The sequence below is a fragment of the Dermochelys coriacea genome, chromosome 1 (genome assembly GCF_009764565.3).
Source record: "Dermochelys coriacea isolate rDerCor1 chromosome 1, rDerCor1.pri.v4, whole genome shotgun sequence".
NCBI classification, from domain to species: domain Eukaryota; kingdom Metazoa; phylum Chordata; order Testudines; family Dermochelyidae; genus Dermochelys; species Dermochelys coriacea.
The window spans coordinates 291,008,806-291,035,586 of NC_050068.2; the positions used below are offsets into that span (position 1 = coordinate 291,008,806).

General features: G+C 40.1%; 1 protein-coding gene and 1 long non-coding RNA gene across 6 annotated transcripts in view; both read left to right on the forward strand.

Moving 5' to 3' along the window:
• GNS (glucosamine (N-acetyl)-6-sulfatase) overlaps window positions 1-12,651 on the forward strand; it is a 30,323-nt gene extending 17,672 nt beyond the window's left edge. For 2 of the 4 annotated variants that reach the window (XM_038374469.2, XM_043493945.1), the window contains exons 8-14: window positions 113-231; window positions 814-917; window positions 1,136-1,237; window positions 3,674-3,781; window positions 4,921-5,031; window positions 7,010-7,170; window positions 8,638-12,651. In XM_038374469.2, coding sequence (XP_038230397.1) covers window positions 113-231; window positions 814-917; window positions 1,136-1,237; window positions 3,674-3,781; window positions 4,921-5,031; window positions 7,010-7,170; window positions 8,638-8,710 — 778 coding nt within the window. In that variant the 3' untranslated portion in view covers window positions 8,711-12,651. Of the gene's footprint in view, window positions 1-112; window positions 232-813; window positions 918-1,135; window positions 1,238-3,673; window positions 3,782-4,604; window positions 4,668-4,920; window positions 5,032-7,009; window positions 8,201-8,413 lie in introns of those variants that run through there. The other 2 variants (XR_006274802.1, XM_043493953.1) reach the window with 2 other exon arrangements.
• A 4,546-nt stretch (window positions 12,652-17,197) lies between these two features.
• The window catches only part of LOC122456129, a 28,984-nt gene continuing 19,400 nt past the window's right edge, over window positions 17,198-26,781 (forward strand). The window contains exons 1-4 of one of the 2 annotated variants that reach the window (XR_006274809.1): window positions 17,198-20,819; window positions 22,906-22,984; window positions 23,512-23,702; window positions 25,648-26,132. This is a non-coding gene — a long non-coding RNA (uncharacterized LOC122456129). The remainder of the gene's footprint in view (window positions 20,820-22,905; window positions 22,985-23,511; window positions 23,703-25,647; window positions 26,133-26,781) is intronic. The other variant, XR_006274810.1, reaches the window with a different exon arrangement.

Consider the following 26,781-nt stretch of genomic DNA (forward strand, 5'->3'; position numbering starts at 1 on the left):
GATATGCCTACGGTGCATAACAGAAGTCCAAATTGATTTGTAGCCTAATATAAATGTCCATTTACAACTAATACTATACACTTTAAATGGAACAATTTTTGCTCCCATACAGATGGCAAACACTACTGTCAGTAGATGATCTAATAGAGAAACTGGTGAAAAAACTGGAATTGCTTGGAGAGCTAGATAATACTTATATTTTTTATACCTCAGACAATGGCTTCCATACTGGTATGTATACTTATCCTTTGCAATTCTGCTACAAACTTTTGGTGAAATCTTAGCTACTTAACTTCTGCCCCTATTTATTCATCTGTGAAATGAAGACAATAATTGTATTCCTCTGGTGCTATGGAGCTAAACTAATTGACCGCAAACCTACAGTGCCATCCATCTTCAGATTATTTTATAAAGTGGTGTTCTGTGCCTAAAATGTAATAATGATTTGTATAAATATAGACCTTTCCTTCATTCCTGCTCTGACCTAACAAGATATTTTTACTGGTGAATTTCATTATAGCACCTCTTTCCTTTCTCAATGTTAGAGCTGCCCTCTGTCGTCTTGTATGTAGATTTGAAGTTTTACAAGTAGCCCAACTTGTACAGCATCAGAATCTGACTACAGTAATAGACTGAAATAAAGGAAATCTGGGTGAATATGGTCTGAGGGTCTGTGTATGTAAGGTCAAGGTAAAGGACACATTTAAACAAGTCATTATTCATCAAAGGCCAGATCCTGAGCCATGTGAGGCCCTGTCTTATAAATTAAACCACAATTAAATGGTGCGTCTTTCTTTTCTTAATGTTTTCTAGGACAGTTTTCTTTGCCGATAGACAAACGGCAGCTCTATGAGTTTGACATTAAAGTTCCATTACTAGTTCGAGGACCAGGCATCAAACCAAATCAGACAAACAAGGTAGGTTTATAAGTGAAGCTGCAGTAATAAAGGTCTTCATATTCTGTCACAGTAATCGGATAGTGTCTGGCATATATGTTGTAAAGGGGTCTAGCAACACATGTTCTGTAGCATAAAGGGACTTCACTTTCTTGTTCAGACAAACACTAAAACATGACAGCTTAAGAACATTAATCTTTTTGTGAGTCGGTAACACTTTGTTTCCCACCACCATCCAGATGCTCGTTGCAAACATTGATTTGGGTCCCACTATTTTGGATATCGCAGGGTTTGACTTAAACAAGACACAGATGGATGGGATGTCACTGTTGCCGATTCTGGTAAGAGTTCAGACAGGATTAATAACCAAGCAATTTGCAGATTATTCTTGTACAGATTATTCTTCAGAGTGAATAAAGTTTCCTAAAATGGATTAGGAAGATGTGCATTCCAAATCTCTTCTCCCTCATGGTATTTTCATACAGACTCCTTCTGGCTTAATAAAAATTTCATTGCTTATACATTCCAATAAACTCTGAAACTCCCTCTCAGGGAGGATACCTTTTTTTAAGGAAAGCTTTTTCTTTGACTAATTGCACTACTGGTAATTAACTCTTGTTTTGATCGTTGTACTACTTGGCTCTTCAATTCTGAAATGCTCTTGTTGTTATACCAATAAAATATAAACCAGCAGGATCTTATTAAAGGGGAAAAGGCAAAATGCCACATTTATTGTGAATACAGAAAGAATCGTAGTAAGCAGTTATAGCTATAACATTCCATTCAATTTCGTATTTATACACACGTACGTTCTGCAAGGTTATCATAGTTATCAGCCTTACAGTTGCTCATGCCAAGCCACTGGTCAGGTGGCTTGGACAGAACGAGGGAGCAGGGCCTTGTCAGATGCACATCTGATGCTCCTGGAAGTTGGTTTGCAGAATCGGACCCCAAAGTTCTCGGTTTCTAGAGTCCATTTTTATAGGAATTTATTCCTATGCCAGTCTATGGGAATTGTTTCATCATGCTGTTGCTAAATCAATCAGCAGATGGCACATTCCTGATGGCTCCGTGCTGACAGATGTTATCTTGTTCTTCGGTTCTCCCATCCTTGAGGCTGTTGGGTGGATTCCAGTCTGTCCTCCGGGGGTCCTATGGTTGTTTCAACTTGACACCTTCTGCGGATGGACACTGGATTCTTAGGCTGGCACCTCCCTGATCATTCATTTATTATCCACACCAAGCATCCATCCACATACATCCTCTATCTCCCTTTTAATCACAATGGTTAACAAAGCGAGATAAATACAACAAAAGGGTGGGGAGTCTGTGTGCTGTTTCTATTGTTACAAAGAATTGCTTTGAGAACAGACTCTTGTCTTAGAACGTACTAACACAATTAGCAGCTTGCAAGTTTCACACAGAGGGGGGGGAAAAACAGTACCAAAAACCCAGAGACCTCTTAATTTAAATTCCAGGGTATTACTAATTATGGGGAATCTCACTCATCTGTGATTTTAATACACAACTTCTTTAATATGATCCAGCACTCTAAGACCTGCATATGTGACTAAGACAAAATTATGCCCACTTGGTATTTATTTAAATCCCTAATAAGTGGGATATTAGTCTTCTTTTTCCCACTGACTGGGGGACAGGGGGAGGGAAATAAAACTAACCTTTCCTACAGGTGAGCAGAAATCTATTTAGAATCAAGAATGTCAGGGTTGGAAGGGACCTCACTGGTCATCTAGTCCAACCCCCTGCTCAAAGCAGGACCAATCCCCAATTTTTGCCCCAGATCTCTAAATGGCCCCCTCAAGGATTGAACTCACAACCCTAGGTTGAGCAGGCCAATGCTCAAACCACTGAGCTATCCTGGCCCCCCCCCCCCCCAAGCTTTAAATGAAGCTTCTTGTAGCTAATCACTTTACTGTTTATACTTGGTCTAAAGTATATTTTATACTTGGTCTAAATTGGAGGTAGCCTTCAAGAAATTGCAATAAGTAGTCATGATTTAGAACCAATGCACTTTTGTGGTATAAGGTTTCACTAGCAAACCTTAAAGGGACATCATCAACTTAAATGTCATGTCTGACTTAGTTCTTCCTGCTGTTACAAATAATGAAGATTGTGGGTGTTGGACTTCTGTCAGTTTATGGTGTGCATTTGTGATGGTACTTTGTGTAGTTTTGTTTCTCTTCTGTAATCTGTTCACCTCTGTATAGGTTTTTCATGCCTTTTTAAAAAAGATTCTAAAACTGCAAATGTGGGAGGGATTTAAAATTTTCAACTCTCTTTTGAAATAGACTGGCTTTTCAGTTGAGTGTGCCCTTTTATGCAAGTATCTCTGATTGTTTTGTATAATTCTTCATCTGTGCTGATACCCCCTAAAGGAAGAGGCTATATTATAAAACTTTCTAGAGACTTTGGGTTATAATTTAGTGGTAGTTGGCAACATGGCTTGTACTTCATGACGATCAGAATCCTTCAGTTAGCGCTAGCTTGTATATGAACTGTCATTAGCACTCTCTTCAAACGAAACAAAATACTCACGTCCTAAACTTATCAGTTTTTGGGACTGGATCCCTAATGTGGTTTCCAGTTGTTGTTACACAGTGCACTTTCATCAAGCTTCATTATGCTTTTGTATTGGTACCACTAGATGTGCATTAAATTACTCTGTAACCAGCAAGGAGTATGTAATCTCAGGCTTGCATGATTTTTACTCATGGCATTGTCAGAAGAATTAACAATTAAAAACTTCCTGTTTTTAGAGAGGAGACAAAAATGTGACCTGGAGATCAGATGTCTTAATTGAGTACCAAGGAGAAGGACATAACAGCAGTGATCCTACCTGCCCTGCTCTGGGACCTGGTGTTACTGTAAGCAGAACTGAACTTAAGCATGAATTATTTGTAAATGTTTCCTTGAATCGCTTAAACTAAAACCTCAGTTCAGAGTTGGGCCTGTTAGTAGCCTAGAAATTGTCTTCCAGTGATGTGGGAGATCTGGATTTATTTCCTGGGTCAGTAGAACCTCAATTTTACAAACAATAAAGGCTTACAAACAACCAGTTTTGCAAACCATTTTTCTTGACAGGGAATGAGTGTGGGGGAGGGGGGGAATGACGACATTAAAGAGGATATCAACTTGTTCTTTGATATACCTTTTTAAACATTGGAAATTGCTTTGCAGTGGCTTGAAGGACCAGAAGGCAATGCAATATACCATACTGCAACTTATGCACAGTATTTGTTGTAACTTCAAGATCAATTTTATGAACTTTTTGGTTTTATGAACGCCTCAATACCCAATGCTAAAACAGGGTTTTTACTATATCTTGCTCTGTAAGTCAGTAGGAGCTATGCCTGTTCTGAGTACAAAATGCTTGGTTCAGAATAGAATGTTTTGAATGGCTGGACATCTGCCTGTTTGATTTTAAAATAACTTGTGCCCTCAGAATCCTATTGGAAAGATGGTGGCTGCAACATAGGGCCATGATCTCTTACATCTGCAATTCTGATGGCCTCATCATACAATCAGATATTGATTTGAAGCCAGTAAGTAGGTGGCTACATTCTGCAGTACACTAGCTGTGCTCTGTATTTCTGTCATCCTAATGCTTACAGTGAATAGACCCTACCATAATTTTCTATTTATGATACTGTTCCCACTGTGTTTAAGTAGCCTGTTTTGGGTATTGAGCATTGTTTTCATTTCCTGGGCTACTGTATTAATTCACCAGAAAAATAATACAAAGAAGCTATCTCCCATTTTAAAAACTTCCCTGACAAAGTGACTCTTTCAGATTTTTAGAAAAAATGGTATTTTTGTTCCATAAGTCTCTACTTGGGATTTTTAACATTTAGTTTTCAGTATTCTGTATAGTGTCCATGAACTACTTGCAGCTGGCTTCAGCAGGTACAAGTTCTGGGGAGGGAACTGTTGCTCTCAGTTTCACCACATGAAGTAAAAAAAGTGTTCACTCTCCTTTTTCTGTTCAACCTCTGTTTCTTTACAGCATTGTTTTCCAGACTGTGTGTGTGAAGATTCGTATAACAATACATATGCTTGTGTGAGGACGCTGTCAGCTACGTGGGATCTGCAGTACTGTGAATTTGATGACCGGGAGGTAATACTTTCTGTCTCATTTACTTTAATGGCACACTGTGTTAAATGTTCAATTCTCTTGCAGTTCTCATTATTTGAGATAATTAACATGTATTATAGTGTAACTCCATTGATGTCTGTCTGCAAAGTTTATCTACTCTCAAGGTTGGCATAAACTACTCTGAAAATGAGACTGTGGCTTCGCTCGTAGGCTAAATAGTCAGTTGTTTTAACTGTTGGTGGAAATAGTTAACCAAAACATACTGCATGATCATGAGGGGGAAATGGGTTAAATTATCTAGGGCCAAATTCACCTTTGGTGTATTTGGAGCTTAAGTAGGAGTTGTAGCAGGGTTGAATTTGGTCCTCCATATCTAAATGACAGAGACAACTTTATTGTGGATCATAGACTAAACTGGTGGCTAGCCACGTATTTCAGAGCTTACTGCACGTTCCTAGCAAGTTCTCAAGCGGTGCAAGTGTGTAGCCTTGCCAGCAAAACAGTAATTTCACCTTTCCCTTATAATAGATTCAATCATCAAGCTGTTTCAGTTTAGCAGAAGACTGGGCAGTTTAGTCTTAAATTGCTCAGTTGCTGAGTAAACTGCTAAGTGTTAATAGTTGGGGAGCAGTTGGTGTGGGGCAGCATGTAGTCACATGATAAATAAGGTTGTACCAGTGTTTGTCCCAAGCCATGTTTTCAAACTGCCTCATTAGGACTGCCAAGGAGAATCGGGAACCCTGCAATGCATTACCAATCCCTAACAAACTGCCATCTTACATATCTCCCTGAGGAGACCAAAGGGGTTGAGTGGAAAAGTGTAGCATATAAAATCTGTGTGAGCACTTCCAAATGGTGTAAAGCCCACTGATGGGGAGATCACATTTCTACAGCTAACTCGGGCCATGACCACAGAGGAGAGATTAAGCAAGCTGCAGTCTAGCAGGCTGATCGCTATTTACTTTGGAGGAATGCAGTTGCCTGGCCTGAAAATGACAGGGCCAACTCTTCAGAAAGATTTAGGACAATTGGCCTGAGAGGATCTTTGTCAATAGGACACAGACTTTTCCTCCATTTAGAAGCAAAATTCATTAGTAGTATGTTAGCTTCATGAACTGTCTCCTTCAAAGCATCCCAGGGAAGATACTCTGTGTGTGTGGTGCCACCAAGGAGTGTAAACAGTGCACCCAAAGTCCCAGCTCTTCTCTTAAATCCCTTCCCTGTTCCCAGTCTCTGACAACCATGATCAAGCCCTTCCTCCCTGATAGGGGAGTTGTGTGAGTGCTCTACCCTTCCTAAAGGCAGACATCAAAGCTAATCTGCTGATTTAATTGCATGCATGCTTTAGTTGAATTCTTGTGGCATGTCTGACCTTTACTGCCCCACAGAATGGTCACAGGTATATTTTGAACCAGTGTCTTGTGTCACTGCATGCTAACCCATCACCAGTCTGCCCCATAAACTCTTAAGAAAAAAGCATAAATATCGTGACTCTAAGCAGACCATACAAAGGTTTTACTGCTTTAGTTGGAGTTTATCTAATACACTTGTGTCCAATTCTGTTATATGCAGTGTCGGATGGGTAAAAAGATGTGCTCTATGGGAGTTTCATTAACCAGAACTATACGTGTGGAGTGTTAAAGTTCTTACCTACATGTGCTTATCTTAGGATCCATTCATAAGATGACATACCTAATGTTTGACATGCAAATAATTCACTCCTTAATATTTGCCTTATTTTAATTTGCCACTGCCCCCTCAAGTCTGTCCTGAAATTCTGAGCCCCTCAAGGAAGGGTCCATTTCATGGCTGTCTGGTAAGCGCTTAGCCTGTAGTGCCCACTTCATGCTAACTGAAGATATAAAACTAATACATAGCAGTAGAAAATAAGTTGTCGCTCTACCAGCGTACGTTTCCCCACTGATTTGTGTAGTAAGTATTCTATTTGTAATATTGACATTTAATAAAAGTACAGGAACTGTTTTTTCCACTTAAACAGGTGTTTGTGGAAGTCTACAACTTGACTGCAGACCCACATCAACTTACTAACATTGCTAAAACAATAGATCAAGAAATTTTAGAGAAGATGAACTATCGCCTAATGATGTTACAGTCCTGCTCAGGAGCAACTTGTCGTACGCCAGGCGTCTTTGACCCAGGGTAACCTTTTTTGACTATTTCAGCTTTTAATTTTGTAATCATTCACAATTGTGTAGCAGTTTAGGAATGTGTCTTATAAAATCAGTTCCCTTGACAAGAGACTCACAAGTTTTACTTTTCCCCTTTTGTTGGAATTAGGGAATTCCCTTCTCTCTAAAGGTTAGTAGCTGGATGGTGGCATAAATGCTTTTAAACTTAAATCCTTGGAAATTGTCAGGCAGTGTAGATACTTGGTCTGAAGAAGAGATTGTATTAATGGAAAGGAAGGTGCATATAGGACAAACTAAATTCTAAAGCTGAATGTTTTGTCTCAGACCTACTATTGCATTTTTCATCCAGGAAACTCCATCTAGACTTCTAATTTAGTATCAATTAATTTAAAATGTAAAGTTGGGACTATAAAGGCTAAATTTATATAAATTAACTGTACCTCGTGGCTGTAAGGTATGAGAAACTATGGACATATCAAATGCATCTTCAGTAATGGTGTCATTAAACACCCCTTTCCTGTAACTTTATCAGTCACTGTTGGTTTGAAAAGAATGCTGTCTGTCTAGCTCTTCAGCTGTGCTGACTAATCAAAGGAACAATGGGTTAAATAAGGAAATAATCACTTGCAGATTATTAAAAGCTTTGGTGTGTGCTCCACACAGGAACTTTCCAACTAAAGTATCTGCTAGCCTTATCTCACTTCTACCTTGGATTCAAGTCTTGACTATTCAAAACAAGGAATACTGTCAAACTGCCAGGAAAACAGAGCTTGTATCATACAGCAAAACCATCTGTGCAGTTAGAAGGTTGCTGCTTTGTTCTGAGTTCAGAAACCACTTTTCTAGAATTTTTACAGCACTTAAAAGGCTGTTAGTCTTCATAATAGGCTTGCTAAACTGCCATAACATTTTGCTGCTGTAAATACTGCAGAATATTGACAATGCAGCTCCTGGACACCCTTTTCCTTTATTCATATGTAATGCTACTGCAGATACACCCTAGTGTTGTATTTAGATGCAACATCTACACTGTTAGCTAGGTTTCAGAGTAGCAGCCGTGTTAGTCTGTATTCACAAAAAGAAAAGGAGTACTTGTGGCACCTTAGAGACTAACAAATTTATTTGAGCATAAGCTTTCGTGAGCTACAGCTCACTTCATCGGATGCATGAAGTGAGCTGTAGCTCACGAAAGCTTATGCTCAAATAAATTTTAGTCTCTAAGGTGCCACAAGTACTCCTTTATTGTTAGCTAGAAATGCCACTACACTGACTTTTGTCAACTTCTTCTGTAGTATTTGTCACTAAATTGAAATGTGTAGCACTGTTGTGGTAGAGGAAAAACTAGTTCCCTATTGTGCACTGCTGAGGGAAGCAGCCATTCCAATGAATTCTGGTTTAGTACTATATGTTAATCTATTATGTTGCTGGTAATCCTTAATCTAAATGTAGCTCACGCAGACCTTCTCCCTACTCTTAGGTACAGATTTGACCCACGCCTAATGTTCAGTCATGGTATTTGGGCTCACAGACTTTCCACACGGTCTCTGTAACAGCATTTATCAGTTGGCTTCCTGTGCTCATTTCTTCAGAGGGACTCCAGCAGGTCTGTCTGTATCTAACCTACAATAATTACATCTGGAATACTCAATCAACTGGCTTTGTTAAAACTTTTAGCAGTGGGGAAGGGCAGAATCTCTAGTCTTTAGAGGGCCACTTTGTGCCCTGTGTATATTTTACAACTGACCTGTAACTCCAAACAGTCAGACATGGCTAATCTGTTCTTGCTCATATACCTTGTCTTTCAAATACTTTTTCATATCAGAGGTATAGTGTTGACCTGTGACCTATAAATCTGACTTGGATTTATTTTGTTTTTGTATGAATAAAGACCAAGTTTATAAACTGAATCGTGTTAACCCAGGGCAGGCGATATTGCACAGAAATCTTCACCCATCTTCATTCACTCTTGTACAGACTTTCCTAAAAGCTAAGTGTTTAAGAGTAGTGTTAAACACCTGTAATTAAGTTAAGCTGGAGCAAACTACCATAGTATGGAATGGGAGAGTATAAAACAGAGAGTTAAGAGATCTGACTGGAAACTGTCCATCTTGCAGACTTTAAAGCACTATACATAATAATCTCCATCTCACAGGTCTGCTTAAGCAGCTTTCAGACACAAGGATACTCTTTCAGACTGTTTCCAATTCAGAACATTGTAACAGGTTATTAGATACAGAGGTAACTACTTAAGTTTTAATTTAACATTTTGAAATAGGCTTTATTATGTTAAAACGAACCTGAAGTGTTGGAATAAAACTGAGTGTCTGTATGTTGGTCATGATGAACCAGCTCTGCTTCACTAATCTGAACAGCAGTAAACATCAGAAAACAAAGAAATGGGCACCATAAGAGTTGTCATGTGCATGTCATCTTCAACCTTCAAGTATCTTGTGAATAATTAAACATTTCAGATTGACGTGATGCATAACCTTAAATTGGCTTTGCTTCCTGAAAGATAAAAATCCCAAATCCTCGCTTAGCAGAAATCATGGTAGGATGACCACTTAAGTCGGTGTGAGTGCCTCTGCCAGAGAGCTGCTGCTGTGCTGAAAACTACCTCCATTATGCCCTTTATGCCAAAGGACTCTGGTATGTTACTGCTTTTGGTATTTGGGTAAGGAGGTAGTTGTCTGTCTTCATCTTACTGCTAACACTATTTTCACCCTTATTTATTCCATATCAATATTTTTAAGTGATGTTTGCCTTTCTAAATTTAGGTGATTTTCTAAGTTCAAAAGCTAGCAAGCTTACTAAATTAATTTCCATAGAAATGCATTACCAAACCATCTGCTAGAAACCTAGTGAATTATCATTTGATCTCACAGGATCCTATAAGAAAATCATCCTGCTTGAAGGTAGTTGAACTGTAGCTTAAGGAAAAAACCATTTACATATTTTTTTCATTGTCAAATTTAAAGCTCTCCTTATTTTAAGCTGTTACTATTTACTGTTTCTGATTTTAATATATCTACTTATCCATTTAGAAAACAATATCCTTAAGTCAGAAGAGTAGGTACTTTCTGAATTGGTGTATTGTCAAGTACATGAAGCCAAGTAAGTATTATTTCAGACAGCTGAACCATAAGAATAGATCTAATATCAGAAACCAAAAAGTACATCCCATTTCACAGCTTCTTGAATCTGGTAAAAGCAACACTTATGAACATAGTATTGACTACATTTTACTTCAGTACTGGCAGACTTGACCAGCTACTCTTCATCCTTCTTCCTTGTGTGACTTCCAACAGGAGGTAAACTTGATTCCACCCATAATCATATGGTGAACAGATTTAATTTTGCCTCCCAAATCAGAACATATTTATTGTTGATCCAGAAGAATTAGAGATGCCTGGGGAAAACTAACAGCTGCTGAAAGGGACCCTAAAACTAAGGGAACGTACTGAGAGGGTGTTTCTCTGAAAGCATATTACAACACCCCACTACTTTCAGTCTCCTCCCATTAAATTACTTGGATCCTTTGAAATATTCCATCTTCTTTATCTACCGTAATTACGATTTTTCAACTTCTTTTCTCCTCCATTCACCAAAACATCTTATCCCACTTCAATGTCTTTGAGCCTCTGGTCTCTTCTACAAACACCACTCCTTCCTAATCAGTGTGTTCCCTGGCATCTTACCTTTTTCCTTAACCATGTGTTAGGTCCTGCAACAAGTTTTTGCTTGTACTCTTTGACCAAGCCAAAAGTGATCTAAACGCTCATTTAACAATATATTTGTCTGACAGTACTACACTTAAGATTTGTGTTCTGCTTTTTAGTTAAATTTGCTGGTGGCTGTACTTAATTGTAGGTTGTGAAGGGTCTGGTGAGGCAAGTCTTCAATCAGTGATGTATGCATTAAACTTTCAGCATCTCTGTCTGAAGTATTCTAGCTGGTCATAGAATTGAAGTTCCAGTGTATATATTTACTAAGTGTCAGCAATGCAATGGTGGTCATTGTCCACAACATTGGTGTGTGGTTTTTTTAAGTAGACGTTTCTTTTTGTAGAAAAAGCTACTATATAATCATGACCAAAAGTATAATTTGATATAACCACATTTCCTGGTATGGCATACTTGGTTAGCAGGAAGAATTTTAGTCTTTAATGATAACTGTGTATCTTGCATATTCTACCTCTACAATTCATTGATATGGAAATTGATTGTATAGAACTGGTGTAGAATATCCAAGCAGTCAGATCAGCGGGAAGAATTTTGCCCTAACTTAACACATTCTTAGTATTTTCATGCGGAAAACATACTGGTCATTCATTTCAGTTGCCGCCAGACTTGTACCCTTATGTTGCCTTTTTCTCACTTACCATGAGTCTACCACCCACCCACATCTGAAGTCTGCCAGTTAACAAATGTGATTTACCACAGAAAACCTTTACATCACCACATTCTACTCATCAGTCCTGCTGAGATTTAGCAAAAACACAAACACTTCTGAAGAAACCTGCCCTGGAAGTGCATTTTTAAGCTTAGTTGAATATCAAAGGCACACAGCTGAAGGAAGAACAGTAACAATCAGCTGCTGCCCTGTTTTTTGCTCTGATTTAACTGTTCAGTATTTTTTTCACAGGATGCAATAAATCCTATGGATATCTTCACACTCCTAAATGGTCACTATTCACTTTTTCTTGATAACTGAAATAACAGGTTATGAAGGAACTTTAAATTACAGCTAGACCAAATTCCAGAACACAACTGGTTCAAAAATTGAGCCTTCCTATGTTCCATTTAATAACTGGCTGAACATGGCTGTGTCCACACTTGCACCTTATTACTTGAGCCATTTAATTGTTGAAAATGAATAGAAGCCTTACTAGTCTTTCATATAAAATGTGATTATAGGTCATTCTAATCTGATTAAGCAGATACTACTTTTTTCTGCAAAACATAACACAAATTCCTTTATTGCAGCAGAAGCAAAACTGTTGCATCTATTAACACAAATATCCTTAATCACTTAACTGAAAGTATTGTCACTTTAGCATGAGTGAAGATATCTGCTAAGTGCTTAGGGCTTTGGAATTGACTTCTTGCATATCAGGGAGTAAAAGTTGCTTTCACAGATTGTTGTTCCCTAGAGTGCTGAACTTAAATAATCTATAGTAGGGGCAGTAGTCTCTTAAAGACTAAGATAACTTAATAAAGTCTAAATCTGTTTAAATTGATTGACTATATAAGGCAAATACAGACATTTGGTTGTAATGCTGCTGAATCAATGAAGATGGCTGTTAAATTATTTTTTTAATGTGCAACTTTATATGTATTCCTAACTTGTTCCTTTTTTGTACAGTGTCTGACTACTTCACTGTGGACTTACTAATTTCTGCTCTCTATTGTACCATAACTATTTTGTTTAGAAAGTGCCCTTCAAAGGACCCTGTTCACTGCTGCACCTTTTTGAAAATAAAAATTGTCTATGAACCTCTCTCATACCTTTTATGGTGAACTGAAATTTTGAACATCTTCAAGGGAGGCAGTTGTGTCAAAAATTCTAGAAGTCTGCTGCCTAGTTTATAACATTCTAGTGCCCAGTGCTCTGGTATCTATCCACCTTTATAAGGCTTAAATTGAGACATTAAAGATTTCATTAAGACCAAAAGCAATAGTCTTAAGTAGTATTTAATCACTTAAGAAAAGTATACCTTGCAACTCTTAGGTCTTCCTGAGAGAGACCATGTCTGAACCTAATTCTCCATCTACCAGGAGCACCTGCAGGCCTACTTAAAAGCTCCAGCATTAAGACAGTGACTGATTTACTCCTGCAGGGAATGTTGGCATTCATCCAGATCTGCTTAGAAACTGATGTTGAATTGTTGCAAAACCCTAGATTGGACACTCAGACTGGTTGAAGTGCCTTATTGATTTTAACATAGGGAGAACTAATCTGTTAACATTGCTGTTAAAGTTCTTAAGTGAATTGGAAGTTGAGGTACATATTGCTACTATTGCCAACTCTTTAGAAAGTGCTGGAGCTAGTCTTGTGAGGACATAAGAAGATCCAGCCCCCTGGCAACATAGAGCCATGTTTGAAACCAGCAGTCTCACCCATCTGCTCACCATTATCACAGCAGCTCCACTCCTGCTGCCCCTCCTATAAGAAACAGACAAGCTGACCAATCTGATCCTCTGGAGCCCTGCAGCTCCCAGGCCAGGAACCAGGGTGAAGAATCCCAGGAGGCACAGAGGTGAGGGTGGGGTGGGATTGGGAGACAGGATTAAATTGCTGGGAAAGAGACTGGGGTGGGAGTGAACTTCAGCAGCAGGGGCTAGAATCACTTTTACTCAATAGATTCAGGAGAGATCAAAAATCAAGACAGACCAAAAAAAGTCTTTAAAATATCATGACTTTTGATCTCTTGAGGTTGGCAATGCTGTATTGCTTTTCAGTATCTAGAAAGGGAAGTGAAAGTATTGGAATGCCATGGCCTGTTGAAGGTAGCAAAGAATAGTCTTTTTTCCTTTAACTTGCCACACCCACCCAAAACCTGAAAAACATGGTAGCGTCTCTTTACACCAACTTAACTGTCACCAAAGTAAGATTGTGTTAATACCAATTTAGCTTAAGTTAACGTAAAACCAAGTGTCCAGAGGTGGTTGTATAGTGTTATGCTCACTTTAATTATACCTGTTTCTAAACCACTTTAGGTCAACTAGTATAACTAGTTTATAGGTACATTTAGAATAACTAGTTTATAGGTATACTTCTGACCAGATAAGGACCTAGTAAGGTATCTAGAGCATAGGCCAGTTGTCATACCTAAGTGACAGCTTTTCGGTGAAAATAGTTGATACCCAAGATTGCCAGCTGTAGAAGATTCCCTGTGGCTTACCCAGAAATGCATGCCTATTTACTAATCAAAGGTTTTGTCTACACAAACAGTGTGTGGCAAGCTGAGGTGTAAATATACCCCACCCTAGCCTGATATCAGTATCAATGTAGGACCCTACTGCCATACACTAAAATTCCTAGCACACTTTGATCTACCCTTTTTTTGAAATGGGGAATATGTCAAAGCACACTAGGGAACTTCTAGTATGCAGCAGGCTACAAGAGGGTAAAGTTACTATAAGCCCTTAATACAGAATAGAGTTCTAACTTTCCCCACACACTTAGAGGGAAAATGCACACCTAAAACATTAGTTGTTCTTTGTAGTCATGTTCTCCTAACCATGAAATGTATACTCAAAGTAACCTCTAAGTATCATGAAGGTCTAGGCCCTGTGGAGATTAAGCTTTCCTCTGATTGCTTGAATTATAAGCTAACTTCTACGTCTGCCTGTGCAACTTCACAGTTTACACAATCCCTTATTACTGGATTTCAACCTTAAAGTGGATAATTGCTTAATCAGTATAATCCCTCTGCAACCAGAGCCAAAATGGATCAAACTGATCTAAGTTCTAGCTGAAATACTTGTACAATGTTGGAGGAAAGTTCCAATATTAAAGTAGGTTTCAGAGTAGCAGCCATGTTAGTCTGTATTCGCAAAAAGAAAAGGAGGACTTGTGGTACCTTAGAGCCTAACAAATTTATTGAGCATAAGCTTTCACTTCAGCGGATGAATTGAGCTGTAGCTCACGAAAGCTTATGCTCAAATAAATTTGTTAGTCTCCAAGGTGCCACAAGTACTCCTAATATTAAAGTAGTGTGCAGAAGAGCTGTGTTTCTGAAAATGCTTTGAAGTGGTTTGAAGAAACACCAGTGCTTTTCTTTCCATGTACATGAATTAGGTACATTGGAATCGTACACAAAACTTGACAGTTAGGTATTAGTTTAGCACCGCAAGAAATGGCTGTTCTGTATTACCTGTATGTTTCCCCATTGTGCTCAAAAACATCTCTAATGGCCATGTCATGCTACCATCAGGGTCATGAAAACTCTCTACCGTTTCTCCGTGGTCATTAATTTCTAAGAATAAGTTATGTTTATGTAGAAAGATGCTATAGAGTGATACTGGCATAACTGTAAAAATGTAAGATGGCATTGGTTATTTCAGAACACGTTCCAATAAAGGAAAATTGGTATTAATATAAGGGGGATTATGTAGCTACAGATGTAACAGTGCAGATCTGCCACTTGCCAGGTAACATTACTGTTGTGTGCAGATGCAAATAAACCAACAGCTAAAGCACACTGTAATAACTTTCACTCAACTGTTTCTGCCACAGCTCGATGTCTGATAGCTCTATGGTAAGTAACAGGTTGGTAACTCCTGAAATACAGCCACTGCTTTAGCATCTCAGGAAAGGGTGGGCATTAGTGGGGCTTATTATAAATTGGAAAAAAGGACTTGCTTTATAATGTGAGAGAGACTGGGGTCCCAGGGGTGCCACACTGAGGTTACTCAATTAGGGCAAACTACAAAGAATGGGACAGACAATCCCCAAAGCTGATGGGTATTCCAATACCTAGATTTACCAAGCCAGCACAAAACAGCTTCTATAATACCTTTCTGGTTACCCAGAAAAAACAGTTCCCTTTAGCAACCCAGCCTTGGGCTTCCACCTAGACACACAAATCACATATGATTAATAAGATTTTCAATAATCATCATTAAGAAAGTTCTACCAATCCCAAAGTATTGGACACATTAATATGGGTACATAACTTAAATCTGTTCCTCAGAGCAGCACCATATAGTGGCTCCAGGTAGGGAAAAGTCCTTGCAGAACTCAACACATTCTTTGTAAAATGAGAACTCTGCTCTATCATGTTAAAATTAGCTCTGATGTTGTAAGAGATGACCAAAATTCAAGACACACACAAAAACATTTTAAAAAATGGAAAACCATGGTAAATTAAACTTACCTTAATTTGAATAATGGGGTATTTGGCTAATAACGCTAATCACACAAATGTTCTCACTTTCTGAGGGCAACTTTAGGAAGTCCAGATGTGCAAGTGTTTATAAGGAAGGATTATTTAACCAGGACAATTGCAATAAGATTTGATGAAATTAGGAACCAAAATACAGTAGCCTTATATGAACAAGTATCTATAAAAACTTTATAGTGGGTGGAGTGGCTTTCCACCTCCACTTAAAGCATTCTTCCATTTCAAAATTAACTAAAACTCAAGCATTGGCCTTCAAAAAAGTTAATTTTAAACATTTCCAATACTATAATTTTTAAATGGATAGTTTCAGCTAAAGCTTTGGAAAATTATGCTTGGGACTAGAAATTAAAACAACAAATCAACAGCCTAACCTGATTTGCAATGTTTTAATTCCAGGAGGGAATACTGAGGTTTTACGTATGGTATAATTCTGCATGTGCTGGTTTCTGTGATTAATATGTAGTCTTCATTTGGAGACCATGCATGTGCCATGTACAGGCCACTGAGCAGAGTTCTGGCTATTCTTGCTACAGGATCATAGGCCAGCAGACATCCAAGATGGTTAGTTTCTATAACCTTAACCAAAACAAAAAAATGAAAGGACTTAGCTAGATATTTTAAAAGAAATCTGGATTCAATGACTAACAGAAAATAGCCAGCAGTTTTAAAAGTTTAATTAAAAGCAGACCTTACACATAGTACCACAATCTTAATATAAAAGACAAGCTTGCAACACTGTAAAGGAACAGACTGCTCTGTTCACTGTTTATTTCAATGAATCCCCAGGGTTGTATACCTGGCTGATCACAGCCCTCATGAAGTGAGAGAGAAGCCTCTCTTCTTCCTCTACAAGTCAGAGGAAAAAGTTTGGCAGTAAAGCCCCGAATCAGAACTCACTCTGAGGCATATCCTGCTTTGCCAAGCTGCTTGAAGCCTCTCCCTCAAGCCAAGCAAATCGGGAAACAGCATCACACCAGCTTGTCATGGCAAATAAAGATTTGACATTTCACTTCAAAATACCCCAGATAATTTAAGCAAGTTTCCTTTACTAAATGATCTGTATGACAAATTTAGATTGTTTTAACTGTAAACTCCACAAGGCAGGGGCTGCTTTTATGTTTATCTCTTGTGTGCTGCCAAGCCCTTTGTCAGCATTTAAATAAGGATGAGACTACACGATACTATAGGACTGCAGCACTGATGATTTAAGGACTATTAAATTCCATCACTTGATTTCCAATCTCTAAGAGGAATCTTCACATCCTAAAAAGTTCTGTGGATTCGCTGCACCCTAATATTCCTCTGATTTAAATTACCAGTCATCAAGTTCTCACATCCTTACAGCTAAGGAAGACTGGATAAAGATTCTGTTGAAAGTTCATTAACATTACTTCCGTAAATGGCCAGGGAGGAAGCTGCAGAGCAATGCAGCATGTTCATCACCTCCGGAGCTGAGCATATTGTCTCTACACCTTGCTTAGTTCAAACCAGCCAAACAAGCAAGAGACCAAAACTAGAAATCAAACCTGTTTCTTCCAGGTGGTAGTTCAGAGGACAACCAGCACCAAATGATGCTTTAAATATATTTAATCACCCCCTACAAATGGCTAAGGAGAGCATCTCACCTCATATCTGTGAGGTCCCCATTTTCTACTTGAATTAGTGAAATAAAGGGTCCTCTTGCACGATATTTCTAGTCCAAGAACCTAAAAGGAATTCCATCTACACTTGAGTAACAAAAATACCCAATGATCAAATGCAACGGACAACATCAAAGTCAGAAAGTGTTCCTGATCTAGCTTTTAAATGAAACTACCCACTTTCACTCACCCCATCAGTCAGTTTTCTGAAAGCGAAACTATCCTAAAACATTCAATATGTGATAGAAAGTAAAAACACAATATTTGCAGTCTTGTATCCCTGTTGGTCCCAGGCTATTAAAGAGACAGGGTGAGTGAGGGAATATCTTTTATTGGACCTACTTCTGTTGGGGAAAGAGAAAACACTCAGAGGGTGTATCTATACTGCAAAGAAAAATTCACAGCACCACATTTCAGAGCCTGGGTCAGCTGACCTGAGCTTGCAGGGCTCCGGCTGCAGGACTAAAAATAGCAGTGCATCTGTTACCACTTGGGCTGGAACCTGGACTCCAAAAATCTCTCCCCTTGCTGGGTTTCTGAGCTGTGAGGGAACACTTTGCACAAAATTCTCTCTCCATACCTGACCTCAGTACTCATCCTCAAAGGAAACCTGCACAACAACTTCAAAAAACGAGCCTGGGAGTGTAAACTCATACCTTTGCTAGACACTAAAAATCATGGCATGGAATGCCAAATGTTCTATAATTAATGTCACAAAATGTTAGTTTTTAATTAAAAGAAACAAATATGAAATTATTTTCTCCTCATTTAGCATCTTGGTCTCCCTCAAATACTTCTTTCTGAATCATTTTAAGCACTACATGCCTATGAGTCATTAACACATTGGGCTAAAACCTGAGACCAAGAAACTATATTCATAAGGCTGATTTTCTTAGAATAGTACTGCTATTTTCTGAGAATTTTCTTTTAGGAGAGAAGTTGAATAGCTCCAGAACCACATTTTTCCAAACTTCCTCCAAAGTTTAGAGGGGCATTCTGGAGGTGGAAGATGGGTATCTAAAAAACTGACCAGTTGCTGTCAGTAAGGATGCATCTCGGTGACCTTTCACATGGGTTTAGCACCAGTGCAGCTCCACTGATGTTAGCAATGTTGAAAGCACTAACATAGCGCAGGAAAAAGTGTTTTACCATTGCATCATTAACTCTGCACTTACAGCAAAAATATAGACAAGGCCTCACCCTCTCCCACCCTCACCCAGGACATTTAACAGTGCAGAAATTTTTTTAGTCCTCTGTACACTAATAGTTAAAACAGTTTTCAGCACTCGTTCAAGGAGCAACCAATGTAAACAACAATTATTGTCTACAGTGGTTCAATTATTGGTGTAGATGGGAATGGAAGTTGTCTGTAACTCTGAAATGTTTGGAACTCTGAACAAAAGCACAGTTTGGTCTCCCGATCCAATGCTGACACTCCAGGCCAGGCTTCAGCAGCAGCTTCCTTCCCTGGGCTGGACTGAGTTTACAAGCTTGTCCCCTTCTGGCTGGCAGCACCAGTGTCTTCACCTCCTAGCTGTAGGTGGCTGCCCTGTGCGTGGGGGTGGGGTGGAGACAGAGACCCCAGATGTGCCTACCTTTAAGATGCAATTCAAGCACAGTACAGTACTTGCTTTTTTTTTTTTGGTCTCTGCTAATGCCTGATTGGTTACTTCCAGTTTCACATGGTGTCCTGTTGACCAGTCAATCCGTAACTCTGGTGTTCATATCTTTGAGGTTCTATTGCAGTTCTCTACTTTCGAAATCCAGAACCACTCTTGTTTCAGTCACCATATAGATTTCAAACAAACAACAACTAGAAATACTCCAGATCTGATTCTACAAGAAACTATGTAGTGTTATTAGTTTAATAACTTTGCATGTAAAACTCAGAAAACATTAACAGCAATTAAAACAGTATTTCCGCCCCTTATTCAGCATTGTTATACAAATGAATCAGTCTTGATTATCTCATTGGGAAAAGAAAGATCACTCACCACATTCAAACACATCCTGCTCTACTGAGTAATTAAATGAAATTGGTCACCACAGATCATCTACAGCTTCCCATCCACCGTACCAATGTGAAGATTAAAAAAAAAAGAAAGAAAAAAGACTAGTTCAGAAGTGATTCTGTAAGTCATAAAATACTCCAATGGAGTAAGAACCTGGCATTACTGTTTCCCTTCCTCCTCTCCCAAAACACAAACATTGTTCTCTCCAGCATAAAGGTAAGAAACCCTATACCTTAACAAGGAGCTTAATAGAGCAGAGACAGAAAGAATGAATTATTTTTATAAGGGATCTTGTACTGAAATCTGTTTGACAAAGCATAGGTTACTCAGGAAAACATATTTAAGAGTTATCTCAGGTCTCTGCTGGATCATGGGATAACAAGCACAAACACAGAGCTGGACTGCCTGGATTTGCCAGAGTAATATGGTCCTGTCAGTTAACATTAAGGAAAGCATCAATGAAGCACATACAATCTGTCCCAGCTCATAAAGGTTCTACAGTTGTAATCAGCTAGCAGAATGTGGGGTTGATAAAGAAAAGCAGGGCATCTGCATTTTCAGGTAGATTGCAATGGCTGGGCCAGTACAGGAAGGTAACATTGCTTAAAAAAATTGTCAATGTTCTAAGCACTCACTTTGTGCAGTAACAAGTTCTTCGAGATGCACGTTCCTATGGATGCTCCACTTCATGTGCGCATGCACCTTGGATCAGAGATTTTCTGTAGAAGTACCCGTTCAGCCCATGCATGTGCCCTACACATCCGTAACATTCGTAATGATGATATATAGGGGTGCGCGGGCAAACCGCCTCCAATTTTCTCTCCATCATAAAGTCCTGCAGAGGGCACTCCAAAGCGGAGGGGAAGGAGGGCGGGTAGTGTAGCACCCATAGGGACAAAATATCTCAAAGAACTCATTACTGCACAAGGTGAGTAATCTCTCCTTTTTTTTGGGGTAGTGTTCCTGTGATAACTCTTGAGCAGTATCCCCAAATGGAGGAAGGAGCTTCAGAACATAATCTAATACTGAAGACAGAACTGCATTGCTCAGCACAGCATCTGATCTAGAGGCATGCACCATGACACAGCGCTCGAAAAAAGTATGTTCTGAAGCCCAAGTTGCCGGTTTGCAAATCTCAGTCACCGGAATATTCTTGAGTCATGCCATTCAAGTACATTGAGACATTGTAGAATGGCCTAATGCTCTAGAAGAAGGTTGAATGGTGGCAGAGTCGTAACATGAAATGATACAGCCAGAGAGCCATCTTTAAAGCGTCTGGGTGATGACTGTGGATCCTTTGGATCTGCCTGCTATTGAAACTGCAGTCTTGGAGACTTTTTGAATGGTTTGGTTCTGTCCAAATAGAAGGACAGTAATGGCTCTTGTGTGCCGTTGTTGCCAAGAAGGCCAATGGCATTTTGGGCTGTATAAGTAGGGGCATTGCCAGTAGATCGAGGAACGTGATCATTCCCCTCTATTCAACATTGGTGAGGCTCATTTGGAGTACTGTGTCCAGTTTTGGGCCACGCTACAAGAAGGATGTGGAAAAATTGGAAAACGTCCAGCGGAGGGCAACAAAATGATTAGGGGACTGGAACACATGACTTATGAGGAGAGGCTGAGGGAACTGGGATTGTTTATTCTGCAGAAGAAAAGAATGAAGGGGGATTTGATAGCTGCTTTCAACTACCTGAAAGGGGTTCCAAAGAGGATGGATCTAGATTGTTCAGTGGTAGCACATGACAGAACGAGGAGTAATGGTCTCAAGTTGCAGTGGGGGGAGGTTTTAGGTTGGATATAGGAAAAACTTTTTCACTAGGAGGGTGGTGAAACACTGGAATGCGTTACCTAGGGAGGTGGTGGAATCTCCTTCCTTAGAAGTTTTTAAGGTCAGGCTTGACAAAGCCCTGGCTGGGATGATTTATTTGGGGATTGGTCCTGCTTTGAGCAGGGGGTTGGACTAGATGACCTCCTGAGGTCCCTTCCAACCCTGATATTCTATGATTCAAGGTATGGAAGGCAGCTTCTTGCCTAGTCTGATGTTTTGAAGGAAAAAACTGGGTGATGAATGGTCTGGTTAACATGAAACTCTGAAGACATCTGACCTTAGCTAAAAACTTAAGACTGCTGTGGAGTACGCAGGGCCCTGATTAAAAAATACCCTACGTGCAGCTATTTGGGGCCTTCTCCTGAAGTATTTGTGTGGGCAAAACTTTCATTGGTTTTGTTGGGAGTTTTATCCAAGTAGTGAGTCCAGGATCAGGCCAGTCATTAGCCTCACTGTCACAGCTCTCAACCTAGTAAAACATTAATACTGTACTGGTTAATACTGTATTGATTTAAACACACTTTTTAGCAATGTTTCTCTTGTCTAATTTCAGCTGAGAAACACATTTATGGCACATTTTCTTGTACATGAAACCAACTAATGTGCTTTATTTGTTGCTACATGAATATAGAAAATGTATTGAAGAGAAGGTTACTCACCTTGTGCAGTAACTGAGGTTCTTCTAGATGGTTGTCCCTGTGGTTGCTCCACTTTAGGTGTCTTGGTGCCCTGTGCTTCTAATTGGAGATTTGCAGGAGCCGTGCCCCAGTCAGCTGCGCATGGCAGCCGCCTCGCACTGCTCCGTGCGCACAGCCAACCATTCCCCAGTTCCTTCTCTACCCCCGAGGATTGACATGAAAGTCTGAAGTACAGGAGAGGAAGGGGGGTAGTGGAGCATCCACAGGGACAACCATCTTGAAGAACTTCAGTTACTGCACAAGGTGGGTGCTCCACTTTAGGTGGCTGTAGAGCAGTGCCCCTCAGTGGAGAGGAGGGGCTTTGGAGTTCATTTATTTACAGTGGAGTGCACAGAGTGTCCGAAGTGAGCATGTGCAGCTGACTGCTATTCTAGGGCATAGTGTTTGGTGAAAGTATGGGGTGATGCCCAGGTAGCTGTTTTACAAATATCAGTGATGGATACATCTTTGAGAAAGGCTATCTATGTGGACATAGCTCTAGTGGCGTGTGTGCAAAGTCTGGAAAGAGCTTGCACATTGTATTTTGGTAACATAATTGGGTACAGTTAGAGATCCATTTAGAAAGTCTCTGTTTGGAAATGGTTTGACTTTGTGACCATCTGTGTGTGGATACGAATAGTCTAGATGTTTTTCTGTATGTTTTTGTTCTCTCTGTATAGAATGCCAGCGCTCTGTGGACATCCAGCAGTGTAGGATGCCTCCCTGTTGTTGGGCGTGTGGCTTGGGGTAAGAATACAGGTATTAAATGGGTTAGTTGAGATGGAAGGAGGAGGTGACCTTGGGTATGAATTTAGGATGTGGTCGTAGGACTACTTTATCCTTGAGGAATGTGATATAAGGTGTGCCATTAGAGCACCCAACTCTCCCACCCTTTTTGTTCATGTGATTGCTACTAAAAATCATGGATAAGTGAAAGAATGAGCAGGTCGCTAGCCGTTCAAAGGGTTTGCTCATGAGGGCATGGAGAACAAAGTTTCACATAGGGGTCGGGTCCCTTAGTGTGGTTAAGTTTTCTCTATATCCTTGCGAAAGTGCTTGGTCAGTGAATGGGTGAAGACAGTGAGTCCGTCCACCTTAGCATGACAGATGGGTGATAGCTGATAAGGTGCACTGTGAGTGAACTAGTGGAAAGGCCCGATTTTTTGAGAGTCAATATGTAAATCGAGGATTGTGCATAGGTGGGCCAATTGTGGAGTAATTTGCTTGTCCTGGCACCAGATGGAGAATTGTTTCCACTTGTGCGCGTATGTTTTTTGTGTGGACAGTCGTCAGCAGTTCGGTAGAATGTCCTGCACTTCCTTGGAACAGCGTGTTTCAAGTTCTGTCATCCATGGATTATCCAAGCCTTGAGATGGGGAGTATTGGAATGTTGGATGACTGCGGCCTCCTGGATCCGGTGTCAGCAATGAACACAAGGGAAAGGGTTTTGTGGTGGTCTCACAGCCATCTGGTCCAGGTATAGGAACCCTTGTCTGGGCCATGTTTGGTGCAATTAGGATGACTCTGGATTTGTCTTTCCTGATCTTGTGAAGGACATGGCTCAATAAGGAGGAGGGGGGGGGAAGGCATACAGGCAGGGCTTCCCATGTGAAAGGAAGGCATCTCCCAGAGAGTTGTTCCACAGTCCAGCTCAGGAACAGTATTTTGGGCATTTGGCATTGTGGTCATTGAGGAAAATCCCTATTGTTTGAATATAGTTTGCAGTATTCCTGGGTCAGCTCCCACTCATGCATTTGTGAAAAGTTCCTGCCTAGGTCATCTGCTGTAGCATTCTGGCTTGCAGGTAGGTAGGATGCCGTGATATGTATATATTGTTGAATATGCTGCATTGCCAGAGGTGAACTGCTTCTCTGCAGAGCAGGTAAGATCAGGCCCCTCCTTGGCGATTTATATAAAACATAGTCGCTAAGTTGTCCGTGAGAATCTAGACAGTTTTGTTGCTCATAAGGGGGAGAAAGTGGTGGCAGGTGTTTCTGACTGCTTGTAGCTCCAGTAGATTTATGTGGAGATTAGGCTCTGCTAGGGACCAGCGGCTCTAGATGGTGTTTTTGGACAAGCGTGCCCCCCCATCCCACCAGAGAAGCATTCGTGGTGATAGTTACCGATGGGGATTCCCGTTGGAAGGGGACACCTGAGCAAACATTTGTTTGTTTTGTCCACCATGTGAGCGAGTGTTTCACTCTGCTGGGCATTGTAAGACATCTGTTGATGGAGTGTCTGTGAGGAATATAGACAGTGCATAGTCAGGTTTGTAGACATCTCATATGAAGCCTGGCATGTTTCACAACAAATGTTGTAGCTGATATGTGCCCTAGAAGTTGTAGGCACGTTCTGGTGGACATTTGTGGGCTGTCATACTGTTATAATTAGGTTTGTTAAGGTATGAAACAGTTGTTGGAGTAGCCATGCTGATGCCGTGATACAGTCGCGGTGTGCCCCTATAAAGTCCAGTTGTTGGGTTGGAGTTAGGGTGTATTTCTGAAGGTTGATTTGTAACCTTAGGTTTGTAAACAGGGTTAAAGTGGTGTGAGTGGCGTCAGCTGCCTCCTGGTATGCTGGTGCTTTTAATAGGTAGTTGTCTAGGTAAGGAAAGATTATTACACCCTGCCTGTGAAGATGTGCTCCTGCAACGCTCAGAACTTTGGAAAATACCCTCGGGGCTGTGGATATGCTAAAGGGGAGCACCCTGTACTGGTAGTGCATGTTCTGAACAGTGAATCAGAGGAACCTCCGGTGGATAGTGACGTGAAAGTAAGCATCCTGTAGGTCGAGGGCCGAGAGCCAATCTCCTTTCTCCAATGCCGAAATTATGGTTGCTAGGGTTAATCATCTTGAAGCGCTGTGTTCCCATGGACTTGTTTAGATTGTGCAAGTCCAGAATGGGCCTCCATCTGCCTGTTTTCTTGTGAGTAAGGAAGTAATGTGGATAAAATCCCGTCTGAGCTGGAACAGGTTCCACAGCTCCTAATTGCAGAAAATGGTTTATTTCCTGCTGTAGCAGGTGCTCGTGATATGAGTCCCTGAAGAGGGATGGGGAAGAGGGTGGGTAGGTGAAATAGAGATAAAGGGGATGGAATAGCCCATCTGTATAATTTCCAGAATCACTTGTCTGAGGTGATGGTTCTCCAAACAGGGTAAAAAGTTGTAAGGCAGTCCCTAAATGGGCTGGAAATTAAAAGTGACTCTGGAATTGGAGAATGTGGGGCTCTCGTGTCCTCGACCAACACTTCAAAACATTTGCCTGGAAGTGTATGGTTGAGACGTAGACAACTGGTCTTGCATTAGTCGGCATCTCCTCTGGCGCTGCTTGCGGTATTGGTCATTATTTCTTTGAGGCTGGCTGTATGGGGCAGTCTGAAATCGCTGGTTATAGAATATGTCCTGTTTCTTTTTGTTCGCAGGGACATATATTCCCAGTGTCTTTAATGTTGCATGGGAGTCCTTCAAGGTGTGTAAGGATACATCTGTACTCTCTGCGAACAATTTTTGGTCTTTGAAAGTCAAGTCCTCTACGGTAGCCTGAACTTCCTTGGGGAAGCAAGTAAAATAGACCCAGGAAGCCCTCTGCATGACGACAGATGTGGTGATTGATTGGGTTGAAATAAGAGGAATATCTAGAGTTGTTAAGGGCACTGTTGTCATTCTGACTGAAGCCAAAGGTGGTAGAGAAGGAACTGGGGAATGGTTGGCTGCGCACCTGTGGTAACCACGTGGAGTGGGCTCCGATTAGAAGCGCAGGGTCCCAAGACTCCTAAAGTGGAGCACCCACAGGGACAGTTCTCAAAGAAGAAAGTTAAATTACTTCTCAGCAAACATACACATTACTGAACTTAAAAATAAACGAGGACCTACATGAATGCTCTGGATCAATAGGCAACGGCAAAAGGTAAATACCAATAACATTTGAAATGGCAGCAAGAAAGTTACCTCTGCCAATTGAGTTAAAGGGTTCTCCTTTGTTATTTACATACAGAATCTGGGAAAAAAACATCTTAACTTTTGAGATCAAATCAAGTTTTATAAATATGTCATATTACATTCAGTCTCTACATTATTTTCAGTCTTTACAGTGGCACAAAGGTTGACATTTACATATTTCCAAACGTCCGTACTTTAAGTTTGTTTGTGCAGAAAAACTTTTCCTTTAATTACATTTGGTTTCAGTTTAGCTAGCAAATGCAGAGAGTATTTTCGTCATTTGGATTTGTTAATTCAAAGTTGAGAAACTGGGAGTTGAAAGAGCAGAAAAACTTATTTTTCTTTTCCAATCTATGAATAAAAACCAGGTGGGAGAGGATGAGATTTGCTAGTTCTAAAAAAAAACTTGAAGTTCATGGAGCGAGATTTTCAACAATATTTAGACACCAAAAGATGCAGATAATTGACTAGTGGGATTTTCAAATGAAGGTTAGGCAGCTAACTCCCACTAATTTCAAATGGAAGAAATTTTTCTAATGCTTACATATCAATACTAGGAGTCTAGGTGGCAAGCAAGAGGAATTGGACTCTCATTGATGAGAAAAAATTGTATATAG